The following is a 13,262-nucleotide window of genomic DNA, read 5'->3' as shown; positions in this document are numbered from 1 at the left end:
TGAATAGGCACACATGCATTGTCCATTTATAATTAAAGTTAACTCAGCAGTCCATTTCAGCACTCTCTTGACTTTTGAAAGGCTCAAAGGATATATGCAGCTCTAAATATTCCAAGTTTAAAATGAGTTGAATTAAAAAAAAAAATCCTCCTGCATTTTGGCAAAATTAACCTTTGTGATCAAACTCAGCTTTGTGGCTCAGGCGTTGCGTGCTTTCCGCTGTCTGGCTGCTACTGTCCTCCACAGCGTTTCCTGTTTCTAGCCAGCAAAAATGCTTTTAAAATAAGTTTAATTTCCTCTTTTTCCCCAAATCTAGTTTATTTTAATGGAAAAACATAAAGAGTTCTTGCTGCCTGGTTTAATAAAGCGAACTATTAACCCATTCCAAAAACAGGGAGTTTAAAGAATAGCAAAATGCACGTGCTAGGTTGCATGGGGAAGGTGGTGGCAATCTCCAGCGTTCTGGCCACGTGCTTCCGCAGCGCTGCTGCTCTGAGCCTCACCGGCCGACGGTTGGTTTGGGTGAGCAGGGTCCCTCTGGCCTGTGCAGGCTGTTCCGCATGGAGAATAACGGCACTTCCCTCCGCAAGCAAAATGGATTCATGTGTCACCTTGCATATAGGGCTGGTGCGTATTGCCGAGAAGGGATCAGTGGCGGTCACCAAGGAGGAAGCCTACACTTTTCCACTGTGACTTTTCCTGGACTAGCTGAAATGGAAGCAGTGTTTTCCTGGAATACCAGAGAAAGGGTTTGGGTTACTACAAGAACTTCAGCAAACTCTACAAAAATTGTGTTGAAGTTTTACTTCACTTTACTTAATTCTAAGTTAAAATTTAAAGAGATTTAATAAACAGTTCTTTGAACTTCAGTCTTCAAATTAATTACAAGTAATCTCATGAATGAATTGTATCTAACAAGTAAAATATGCTTTTGTATTGTCTTAGAAAATACATCAATAATATTTGATAGTTATGGAACCAGATATGTACTGAAAGGCAAAATGAATTGTGTCTAAAATGCAATAAACTGCAATTAAAGGCATGACGTATTTATAGCTTGTTCGGAGACAGGTACTCGTAAATAGGGAACTATAGGTAAGAGGAGTGTTTCGCTGTGCATTACAGAGAGATTAGTTTTAATTGGTCAAATAACATAATAAGCCTCTTTTAACTGTTCTCTCTTTTTCTGAACAGAGGACATTTTTGACAGTCTCTTGAAAATTTATATACATCCTTTGTAGGAAATATCTGTATCTTCATAGACCTAAATAGTAGAATATTACTGGTAATTATGTAAAAAGCACATAGTGTAAACTGCTGAAAAATTTAACTGACTACAGCAAAATATTGTTAATAAAAATTGATTCTTAAAAATTGTATGAGTTTGTACACCCAGAATAAACAGCTGGCGTTTTTCAATAGCACAGCTGGTGCAGGAACATAAAATTACTAGCGTTTGAACAGGACATGAGCTATATTTGGCAAAACATATTGCATGTAAGCTGAAAATTTGCAATTTAATTTTCGTTTCAGTGGAAATTGAAATGGCCAGTGTTGTTCACTGGTTAACTGCCGGTCTGAACCTGCTCCTATTGATTTCAATATAACTCATTTGGCTTGTCTTTAATGTGCCAGGATACTGCAGATTTAGAGTATTTCTACTTTAAATGTGTAAAATGTGTTTCTTTAGTTGAAAATACTAGACAGTCCTCTCGTACTAAACTGCCTATATATATATATATATATATATATATATATATATATAGTTGTTGCCCAATTGTCATTCAGAGGAATTATAACAGAAAAAGTAAGTTAAGGATATAATTTCTTCCTTGGGAAAGGCAAAGCAAACACAAAAGCAGTAAGAATTGCACTTCACAGCATGCAAAAGTCAACCGTTCCTGCGGCAACTCTTTGTTTGCGAGGCTACAAAAACATGAATTTGAGCAATACTGAAGAACGCTGCTGATGCAAGGCAGCAGATGTGTAATGTAGCACGAATCGCAGATGCGTGCAGGAATTAGTTGAAAGAAAAATCTCAAGTTCAGCTCTAAATCTTAACTAGTCAGATTTTTTATTTATAACTAGTGTAAGTGACGTTGATACCCCGCAGTGACTTGCGTGGTTTTCTAGGGCCTAGAATCACAGCATTGCATCGTGTTTACATCCAGATCTCAGGACCTGGATGTTTATAGTGGTTATTATAGCCTGAGTGCTAAGCTTTCCAAAAAGCTTGTTCATATGGCTGGGGTTTTTTGTTTGTTTTTTAATGAAAATGTTACTTTAAACCATTCATTGTATGCTAGTTTAGTAAGTGCTGTTGCCTTCCTGACAGCCATCAGCGTGAATTAAAACCCCACATGGCCCTTTCCAGTCTTAGCTTTAGTTTACCCCCAGGACTATTAAATGGGCAAGGTCAGTTCCCGTCTTTCTGCCGTGATCAGGCAATGGACAGCCTGCGAGTGGGCCAGCGTTTTGCCAGAAATGTAGTCTGTATTCTCAGTAGGTGGGGGAAGTTTTGTACCGATTACTGTCCTGAGCAGTAATGGGACTGCATCGGGTAAATTCACCTGCAGACAAAACAACCTTTTGAAATATTTTACACTCACTCTTATTAGTAGTTATTTTCCTCTTTTGCGCAGTGACATGTGGACACACCTCCCAGATAAATATGATCTAAAACAGAATATTCAACTTCTGGAGTGAATAATTCTCTAAGACACAAAACTTTCTTTGAGTTCTCAACCCACTGATTTACCATAACAGTTTTTTGCAAACATGTATGGATTTGGTTCAGACGTCAGGAAGTACTGATAGCTTTCACAACAGGTCCGACACTTTGCTTGCTTGCCTGTAGTTTTATGTTTTGTTTTCAAGACAAACTGCATCTCTAATATGATTCAACCCAAAGATAAAATGACCCTTGGAACTAAATTAAAAAGCAGCATAAAAGAGTATTATGGTAGAGAGGACGGTTTTAGATAGTTAGCGTTGTGATTTTAACTGTGGTACCTCACCAATCTGTAATTAGATAAAGTCAGTTTGCAGATTTTTGGTGTTATTCCTTCTTGTAATGAGTCAATCCTGTTGTTTCAGAAGACTAATTGACCTTTTGCATAGGTAAAAATAGTTTTGCTTTTGAAGACTATACTTTAGAAAGCTGCTTTTCTTTCTGGAGCTACTTTCTAGTACCTGTGCCTTAGGGACAGCCACTTCAGAGTAACTCTGCAGCTCATAAAGTCTTCTTTGCCCTTAGGATATTTGCAGATGGCAAAGTGAATGCAGTGCAAAGGCGCCAAGTTTGCTCTGAACATCTTAGCTTAGATACTAGAAGTCAAATAATGGGTTAGACTCCGCACAGATTAATATGCCCAGCTTTTCAGCCGGACTGTGCGAGAGTTAACGCCAGTCAGTGGTAGCCTGGGTGTCTCAGCACGGCAGTACGCTGGGCTGTAACCCCCCCCCCCCAGCCTTCTGCCTTCGCTCTCTGCTGTTCGCGCTTTCCTTGTGGGTTTTCCCAGCAGTCAAAACCAGCAGAACTCTTTTTGCATGACCCTACTCCACAACATAGCCATTTTAGCAGAAAGCAGCTATTTTACGATTATAAACTGCTGCTTTTCACACTGGTAAGTTGTGCAACGTAAGAGACTTCTAAGTTCTCATTCGCAGCGAGAGTTTATCTCCTTCCTGCGTTGCACTGTCTAGGCAAAGGGAACGCTGGTTTCGGTGGCAGGAGGTTGTCTAACTCGGGAAGGATTTCAGGTCTGTCCGATTTATGTGGCAAGTTTTAAAATCTGGAGCTTATTGGGTAAGATAGTATTTTCCAGCAAAGCCACATTTCCTTGCATAGACAATGTCCTTTAGTAAAACCCTGAGGCGGTGGGTGATGCAGGCTGCAAGGCAGGAGAGGTGTTCCCTCCCTCCTTTGGCTTGCGGACTAATAGCTCGGAGAGTCAGAAGTCTAGCAGCGAAATGGGAATTGAAAAGAAAGACTAGTGCAAAAAGGGGGCCCTGTAGGAGCCAGCGCAAATCTGACAGTACCTGAAACATCCATCACTAGCACACTGTGCGTTCCTCTGTGCTCGTTCAAACTAAGCTAGGAATGTTAATAACAAGGGAAACGAATCACGTTGTCAGAACCTGGAGCGGGTGTCATGCAAAAGATTTTCTTAAATTATTCTGCCTAGCTGTGAATCCTCGCCCACAGGAGTGGGGCTGGGGCAGGCGCAGCCGGGGCGCCCCGGCAGCCGCTGCAGCGGCCAGCCGCAGGGGAGCACGAGGGTCTGCGGGCTTCAGCCTCATCAGAGGCAGACGCAACCACGTCCCGAAGCAATAATAAGATGAACGGTTATATATGAAGCCAGTGAAAGCACTAAGAAAAACCACTTGTGGCTAAGTAATTACTGTCTAGAATTGAAAAAAATTTACAAGTGTGTCTTGTGGTAAAAACACTGAGCTTGGAATCACGAGATCAAGGTTTAATTCCCTACTGTGCCACAGACATCTTCTTTAAGCTTGAGGTATTCATTTGATCTCTGTCTCAGTTCTTTAAATATAAAATGAGGATAATGCTTCTTTTGCCTGTATCCTATATCTAACTGTAAACTCTTCATATACGAACAATCTTTCATTATATTTGGGTACGAAACCCGGCAGTGTGGGGCAGAGGTCTTAGTTAAGACCTGAAAATAATGCTTTTTAACATCAAAACACACAATAGGAAACTTCAGTGTATCCTCCCAAATAAAGGTATTTATCCAAGCAAGTACATTTTCAAGTAACTTATCCCAGACACAAAATATCTCTTTAAAACTGCTTTTAAAAGAGAGAGCTTGGAATGACAGGCTGTGCATGTTTGGACAAGTAACTCATCTGGGGATCGCAATACTTACTGGTCTCGTGGTGGTACTTTGAGGAATGATCAGAAGTTGTTCTAAATAATCATAACATGGAAATTATTATACAAGTGCTAAATGATATTCCTATTAATCTTTTTATGTTAGAAAAAATATAAAATAAGCTGATATTAAGATTGTCATATAGAGATATGGCGAAGTTTTAGTAGTGTTACTCCAGATTTATATGAAGATAAGTTAAGAATTATGGTTTTGGAGAACTGGAACATGCATTCATCTGTCCACTTCTTTTATAACAGTTTAAGTTAGACTTAAATATAGACCGTATAATAGCAAAACTGCCTGAATGAAGTCTTGAAACATATTCAACAGAGAATACACTTGTCTTTCAAAGCCTATGACTTGAAAACAAATCAGAAACCGATCAGTCAGTTTTACGCATTGTTTTTTATCAGTCAGACATCATTCTGTAAATCAGAAGTACTTAAGCAGCTTCCTACTGTAGTGCCATTGGATTCATACTGCATTACTGCAGCGCAGTTAGCTAGGTTCAGCTGAGGATGAAGTTGGTCCGTTTTGTTTTGTTGCTAGAAGTAAATCTGAACTAAACTGTGGTCAATGACAAAACTTGTGTTGCCATCAAAGGAGGCAGAATTTTGCCCTTTATCCGTAGCTGGATCCACATCTGTGCATGAATACAAATCTGTTTCAGTTTTGTTGCTGCTGTAATTCTTCCTTCTTTCCGTTTCACCTTTGCGATTTCCGGAGAACAGGACTGGAAGCCACCAGCATGTTTTAGCATGAATCATTGTGTGAGAAATACTTTCCACTGTCAGAGTACAGTACTCTCAACAACCATTAACTTTAATAGGTATAAAAGACATCCAGCATCTCCTGGCTTCAGGCTTCTAACTGCAGGGAGAGATCTAACTGCTGGCTTCCAACAATAAATTGCGTAAATTGAAATGACAGCACTGTCCCTGGTGCTTTACTCTAATTACAAAAAAATAAAAGTAGATGAAAGGGTTCAACAATTCTTTGGAATATAAGAATTGCCATATCAGATCAAGCCAATGATACATCTGTTACATTGTCTGTGAGCATTCAGATAAGAGCTTCAAAGACAGGTGTAAAAAAATCAAATTTTGGATAACTTTAGAATAAAAACTCCTTTGAGAGAATGCTGCTTTTGCATTCCATGTGAATTTTGAAAGGCTATATTCTAAAACTGGTATTAGATCAAAAGCTGGGCAATGGTCAGTAAGGCTGTTTTACTTGGCAAGCCTTTGGGGGGAAGCTGAGGCAAGGAGCAGGTGACTTCGCGTCTATCATTTAGCCATGGTAAATTAAAATAAAAATGTCAAGAGGTATCTGTTCATGGGTCTCTTTAGCAGTTGAAGCTTGGGGCCTCCTTATGCTAAATGCTATACAAATAATAGGGGGAAAAAAGCAACTGTCCTAAGGTTTTTGTGTTCTGCAGTAGACAGATAAAACTAAGAATGGAAGAAAAAAGCATTTCATCACTTTGTAAATAAACTGAGATTGAGAAAGATTAAGGACTCGATTCAAAGTCAGTTGGAATGGTGAAAATTTTCTCCCCATTTATTTTAAGGGAGGATAGATAAAGTCCTAAAGGATTTGCTTGTTTTCACACAAAACTTGTAGCAGAGCTGAAACCTGAAGTCCCTGTTATAGCAAACACTAAGAAGAAACTTCATTTATAGCCTAATTTGTTCTCGTTAGGCTGCTGACAAGGTAGCCCAACAAAAATAAAGGTTGTGCTGTTGAAGGTAGTGGGAGTTCTCTGAATGAAGGATGTGTAAGATGGACCCTTTATTTTCTTCTATCTCAGGAACGCCAAAATAGTGACTCTGGTCTCACTTGCAGTTTTAAACAGAATCAGATTGGCCATGTTTATGCTGTTGCTAACGAGCCTTGTTTTTTGGGCGACTAAATTCCCAATAGACGAATACCATCTGCCAGCTGAAGGAGAAGAGAAGTCACTGCTGGGACAACATCTAACTCATTAGGACTTGAGAAACATTAAGTCTGGTGGAAAAGCTACATATCAGTATCCTTGGAAAGCTCTAACTCTGCCTTCATTACCTTTGTTTGTTGAAATAATGGTGTGAAGGTTCTTCCTCTGATATTGAAGAAATTTTCCTCTCTTAAACTGAAGATTTTTTTAAAGAGCTTTTCCCCAGAGCCAAATTCAGATCAGGTAAAATTCATTGCATGAATTTCTACTGACTTCCACTGAGACAGTATGTGGCCTTGGAAAATTGTTTTACAGCTAGGTACACAGAAAGTCAGACTGTGACTAGAGCAATATAAATAATAGCAGCACGTCAGTTTACCCTTGTGGGAATAATGATTACTATCTATTGCTGTAAATGTTACTTCAGTGGTATTTCTCCACAGTATGGATAGGAACTTAGAAAAAGCGGTGAAGGCTTTTATCAGGCCTTTAAATTTCATAATGTTCCAAAAGATATGTCTTTGTTTTGGATTCTATTCATGTAAATAAAAAAACATGCTTTAAAAAAAGAAATTTTATATGAAATAATAATTGTATACTCTCTAGTTTGATAAAGTACTATAATTTTGGAAGTTACATCTTTTTTCATCCTGCTCTAAAATGATATTAAAAGGTAATAAACCAGATAAAAACAAATGAGCCTTGCACAAAGGGGCTAAGTCATGTACTTTAAAGTACATGTCAACGTGTGTCTCTTTTGCAGACTACAGCTGCTCTCGAGCAGGACTGGTCAGTTCAGCAGTAACGAAAGGTGGATATTTTCATGTGACCAGTGTCAGGCGCGTGGCTACGGAAGGTCATTGCCCGGTGAGAGGCAAGCAGCAGTAGGAGGTCGCGGTGCCTCCTGTTTGCTTCAGAGTCTCCCAGGTGAGGAGCTGAGCTGCCTCGGGGACCTTCTGGGGAGCGCGGGTAGAGCTGGCACGTGCGCGATTCTGAGTCTCATCGGAGGAGTAGATCCTTTCTTTAAGCACGGACTGTGCAACATCTGTCAAGCAATTTCTGCTTGGCTTTAAGGATCATCTTCATGCAGGTTGTCCATTCTTAACCATGCGCTAGGACTGATTTATGGTCTTTGTGATTTGATATTTTGCTAGTGGTTTCTGGTGGTATGAGTCCATGAAAGAACAGCAGTCTTGGTTAGCAAAACATGTAGTGTTATTATCGGTGGTTAAGTCTGATTCATGATATGGGAGCAAACGAATGCCTTAGTCCAACCGCATCGCTGATTGTCAGTGTGAGCCTGCAGCATTCCTCTTAGTGTTTCTGGTCAGATACATCCAGGAGAAACGGAGATACCTGTGTTTGACCATTACAGCTGAGAGCGAAATTGCAAAGGACTGCATGGAAGTAGGAAATCAAAGAATGCAGTGATACGTGCAGTTATGAAACAAAACACCTTCCAGAGATGTCCGTGGTAACTAAAAGTTGTAACTTTATGAAATCTCTACAGAGCTCTCGATAGAGATACTGCCAAATGGTAAAGTATCTTTATGGCAAACTGTAATTTCTTTCCGCCTTTCCTCAGCTAACCTTTTCATGTTCCACAGGCTATAGATTACTGATCTCTTTCTCTCCATTAGAAGATAAGCACCTTATCACCTCTCCTCTTTTCTAACACACGGGAACTAAGTATCTTTACTCTCAGGTGGTCCAATTGATACATATCTAATTAAAAGCAGAGCATTTTTTCTTAACTTGCATTCAGCTTTGAAGTTTGTTGCTTTGATTTCAGACCTGAAGAACAGCTTCACATGCCTGAAAGTTTGTCTCCTTTTTTCAGCTGTGCTAGTTGGTCTAATAAAATATATTACCGCTATCTATAAACTTTGCCTTGCCTGGACACCAGTATCATTATTAGTGAAGAAGAGAAAGCAAGTTTTCATGTAACTAGTTAAAGCATATGTGTGAAGATTAGATCTCTCTAGAGCCTTGAAGATTAGGACAAAATGTTTAAATATAATAAGATGGAGGAAAAAAGATTCAGTAGAGATCAAGGTGGACAACTAAATTCGCAAGAAAAATAATTTTAGGGATCATCTCTTAAATGGGGACATTTTGGATGAAAAAGATAACAGAGATGAGAAAGGTGAGTATATAGGAGGGAGACAGTGCTGGCATCTAATTGCTTAAGTAACTTTCTTCTACTTGCCATTTTAGTGGATGTCTTGGGAATCTTTCCAGACATTGAGAGAGTAGGTTCTCCAGAGTTATGTGGGATGTAAAGAGAAAGAAGGATCGTTCTAACAGAAAAAGAGGCCATCAATTCTCTCCAGTTAAGAGGAGAAAGGAGAGGGAGAAACATTATATGCGTAACACTGACATTTCCAGGCAGCTCTAAGCTGCACAGCCAGCACTTACGCAGAGGTGTTACAGAGGTGTTACGCAGAGGTCATATTTTCACGATTAATTGACTTGATCAGTGTGTTACTCAGTAATTTTACAACAACTGTTTCTTTTTTTTCCCTTCGTCCTCCTTTCCTCTACTAGTTCCAACAGGTTTAAAAGTGGTTTATGTTCTGAAGGGTGAGGAGGTGTTTGAAGAAAAGTAATGGAAAAAATCCACCGAAATTGTCTAATTAATTAATTAATTGTTAGAGGAAAAGAAGATAGCTCCAAGGTACATCATCCCTCCCCTACAGCTCCCTTTTGCCCTTAAAGAACCTTTTTATATACTTGAGGCATTTTTAGTACTTTGGGATTATCAGATGAAAGACACTTTCTTGATAGGAATCATTTGCTTCCCTGCTGTAGTGTGAGGCTGGCAAGGAAGGAGGATGCCGTTGTGCCCCGTCGGGGGGGACACGGGGGGAAATGCCTGTCTCCCAGGCCGGTGGCTGTGCACGGGGCACGCGCTGCGCTTACCCCTTGTGGCCTGTCTGCTGCAGGGGAATGAAATAGGGCTCCAGGTCAGGAACCCTCGACAGTCCTGCTCCTCATGGTTTGTTTGGTAGGACTCTCTTGTTGACAGTTGTTAATAAGGCCTGGGATGTATTTTTTTGAGATAATTGCGCTTTGGATTGGGGATTTTAGGGTTTTTTAAGTTACGTGATAGGACTGTTGATTACAATATGTAATAACGATGAGAATCTCATGGAGTTTTCTGAGGTCAGATTGTCATTAGGCTTTTATGTTTGCTTCCGCGGAGCTGGTACTTGCAGCTCTGTCTTAGTAGCTCTGTCATTCTCTAAATTAACAGGTTGTCTTTTGTATTTAAAGTGATTGATGTGATTGAAGTGATTAGCATGTAAATGCCTAAATATATTACTTCGGGGGAGAGATGGATCCAAATGGCGAAAACTGATTATGTCAAAAGACAGTTTGTTGTAAGAACAACACAAGGATTTGGAAGGGACTTAAATGAGAATAAAATCTCAGACTGGAAAATGTATGGGATAGGACAGTTTTGCTCTTGAAATCTTTTCCAATGAAGGTGTCAGGGATGTGGTTTTTGTTATATTTCTATGGAGGCAAAAGCCCTAATGTAGGTGTAGATATACTGACAAAAAAAGGCTCTTGTCAGTACAGCAATTTATTTTTCTATAATAATAACTTTGGATTAACCGTCCTGGGTTTTGGATTCCTAAGTAACCTGAGAATCTATATAAAAAGAATCATTTAAGTGTTCAAAGTTATTTTATTAATATTGCCAAATCATTCTTCTCAAACTTCTTGTTCTAAGCACTTGGAGTCGACCTGTTTTTCCTAAGAGCTGAGGCTCCTGTTTCTGTGAATCAGCAACAGTTAAGCTGAATCTGTTTGCAGGGCTCCATTATTTGGCCTCATGTCGGCATGACAGAACAGTCCTATCTTACACAGAGTTTTAGGTATTATCTACCAATTATAGCCCCCTTGCATGTCAGCATGTGGAAGCAGTAGCTTAATTATTTGTTTCTTCTTGATTTGTGGACTGGCCTGTTTCTTTACACCTGTGTGCCCATGGCTTTTGTTATTTTTCTCACTAGTGTTGCCTTGGACTTAAAGCAATAAGATAATGAGAAGACCTGGGCTCATAAGTCTAAATGAGGCTTCAAAATATTGTTTTTCCCCCTCAAACTACCTTTTACTTGCACATATTCCTATATCACCGTATGACATTGGCTTTTGAATACTCATGTATTACACGAAGCTATTAGGTTGTTCTTGATTTTGCTTTGCAGTACAGAATTGGGCAGCTGTACATGATCAGCAAGCACAGCCATGAGCAGAGCGACCGAGGTGAAGGTGTGGAAGTGGTGCAGAACGAACCCTATGAAGATCCAAATTACGGCAATGGTCAGCTAACAGAAAAACGGGTCTATCTCAACAGGCAAGTGCAAGAAAACTGTTTCTCTCAGCATGGGCAGTAATAATAATTTGGAAGGAATATCTCTTTCTTGCAATAGCCTGTTTCAAATAAAACATGTTCCCATGAATACATGCCACTTCCTGGCAGCTGCAGAAAGAAGGAAGGTAGGATAAAACTGTTGCTTGAAGTAGAGAGATTAGTTGTCCTTTCTTTTAGAGTATTTTACATATTTATTACTTAAGTGAGTTTAGTAGTGTCTGATTTCTGGAGGTACTAAACACCACTAATGCTGATTAACTTCAGTTAACCTGAATGGTCTCCCTACCTGTATCTCATTTAAGACTTGAAGATAAATAGTCAGTCAGGTTTGTAACCCTTAATCATTTGGGGATCCCATTTTTTTCTTGATAGTAAAATCAGAACTGTTATTTTTTAAGTATTTGAAAAATAATTCATTGATTCAACATGCTGTATGAGCTTCTGAAGGCATTAAAATGAAACACGCTGAAGTAGTAAGATTCTTCTTTGAAAGGGACTTATTTTCTTTCTAAAGGAAAAAAATGTGTTTTTCAGAATTCCTAGATCAGCATCTGCAGCATGTAGGCTAGCACAGAATAGGTGCATTAAAATTAAACTCAGAACAGCTCATTCTAGCTCATACGTAAGAGAATTTCTTAGGGTAGCAATAAGCCTTTTGGGTCTTGATATAGTGAGATTCTCACTTCATAATAATTTTACAAGGCCGTAACCTATTTTTGGTGACAAAAGATTTGCCTCAGTAAAGTGAATTGACGTTATGAATGACCATCAGGCTTGCACAATGATGACTTTCTGTACCAAAATGATAGACTTAAAGACATGATGGAAAAAATTGCTTTTGTTTCCCCAAAGTCCCATCATTTCTTAAAGTGAAATATGTGTCTCTTGCTGTGGTGAAATTATATTGCTGAAGGTCAATGCTTCCACACTCAAAGGCCAGAGATGTTTTAAAACATATATATATTTATGTCCTATGAAATATATTGCTCAATCTGTTGCCATTTTTATTACTGCTGATCTAATTAAATGCCGCTGTTTTTCTGATGTTCTTCTGTTCCCCTGGGCCTGTTTCCTTTTATTAAGCTTTTATACTCTTCAGCCTTCAGTAGTGGGTGTAGAAACACTATAGCTATTCTACATTGCAAGTTACTCCTGCAATGCAATGCTGGCATGTCTAACCTTTACTCAGGCTAAATTGAATCACCGGTAATGGTGCACGTGCGCGCACATGCACACACACAGAGCTCAATGATGCATCTTTCGCCAACATTTAATATTATTGTGTTTGTAACCCTGTTTTCTCACAGGCTAGATATAAGACAAGGAAAAATCAATAAATATGTTCCCATTGTAGAGCTCCCAGATGTTTCTGGATGTTTCTTTCCTTTGTGTTAAAAAGAGATAAGGCATTAGGCACTGATGAGAGAATTCAGAATTACCACTTAGGAGAAATTCAGAATATCTACGATGGCTGTGCCCTAGAAAGTACGTGCAAGAAACACTTGGGAAGCGTGCTGCTGCTGGTAGTGCAGGCAGCGGACCAAAGGGTCTCGTACCCAGAGACGGGTACAAATATCGGCAAAGCTCTGTGTGCCTACAGCAACCTGTGAAGTTCATCTAAAGCTACAGCGGATATTTGAAGTCGGGCTTACTTAGTTTAATGATAGATTATAAATATTTTGTGGTAATCATCGCCAAATTTGCCATCCGAATCTTTCATTATTCTGTTTTTGGTGTCACGACACCAGTACTATTGCAGCTTTGGGCAGAGGATCGGGGAGATTTCAGGCAGCTAGGCCTTCTGCTGCTGCTGCTGCTGCACTCGGGGAGCCTGGCTGCCGTACGCAGTGCTGGAAACGTTCTCCTCAAATCCTTTCTTCCTTGGGGAATGGGAATCCTTACACCTGGATAGGTCTTTCCCACATCTTTTCCTCTTCCAGGGCCCGCTGCCCTGATAGGCTCGTAGCTTTGCTTCACTTTGCTCTGGACTTTGATGGGGAACAGACAAACATCACCGGGACCCAGACCGGCCTCCCCCTTCCTC

At 39.7% G+C, this 13,262-nt stretch overlaps 1 protein-coding gene across 1 annotated transcript in view; it reads left to right on the top strand.

Annotated features, from left to right (window-relative positions):
- The window catches only part of PITPNC1 (phosphatidylinositol transfer protein cytoplasmic 1), a 93,638-nt gene that overhangs the window by 28,604 nt on the left and 51,772 nt on the right, over positions 1–13,262 (top strand). Inside the window, exon 2 of the mRNA XM_013953100.2 lies at positions 11,052–11,200. Within this exon, the coding sequence (XP_013808554.1) occupies positions 11,052–11,200 (149 nt within the window). The remainder of the gene's footprint in view (positions 1–11,051; positions 11,201–13,262) is intronic.

Source organism: Apteryx mantelli, chromosome 19 (assembly GCF_036417845.1).
Source record: "Apteryx mantelli isolate bAptMan1 chromosome 19, bAptMan1.hap1, whole genome shotgun sequence".
In the NCBI taxonomy this organism is placed as follows: domain Eukaryota; kingdom Metazoa; phylum Chordata; class Aves; order Apterygiformes; family Apterygidae; genus Apteryx; species Apteryx mantelli.
The sequence above is the reverse complement of the archived record's forward strand: the minus strand, read 5'-3'. Positions and strand labels throughout refer to the sequence as shown.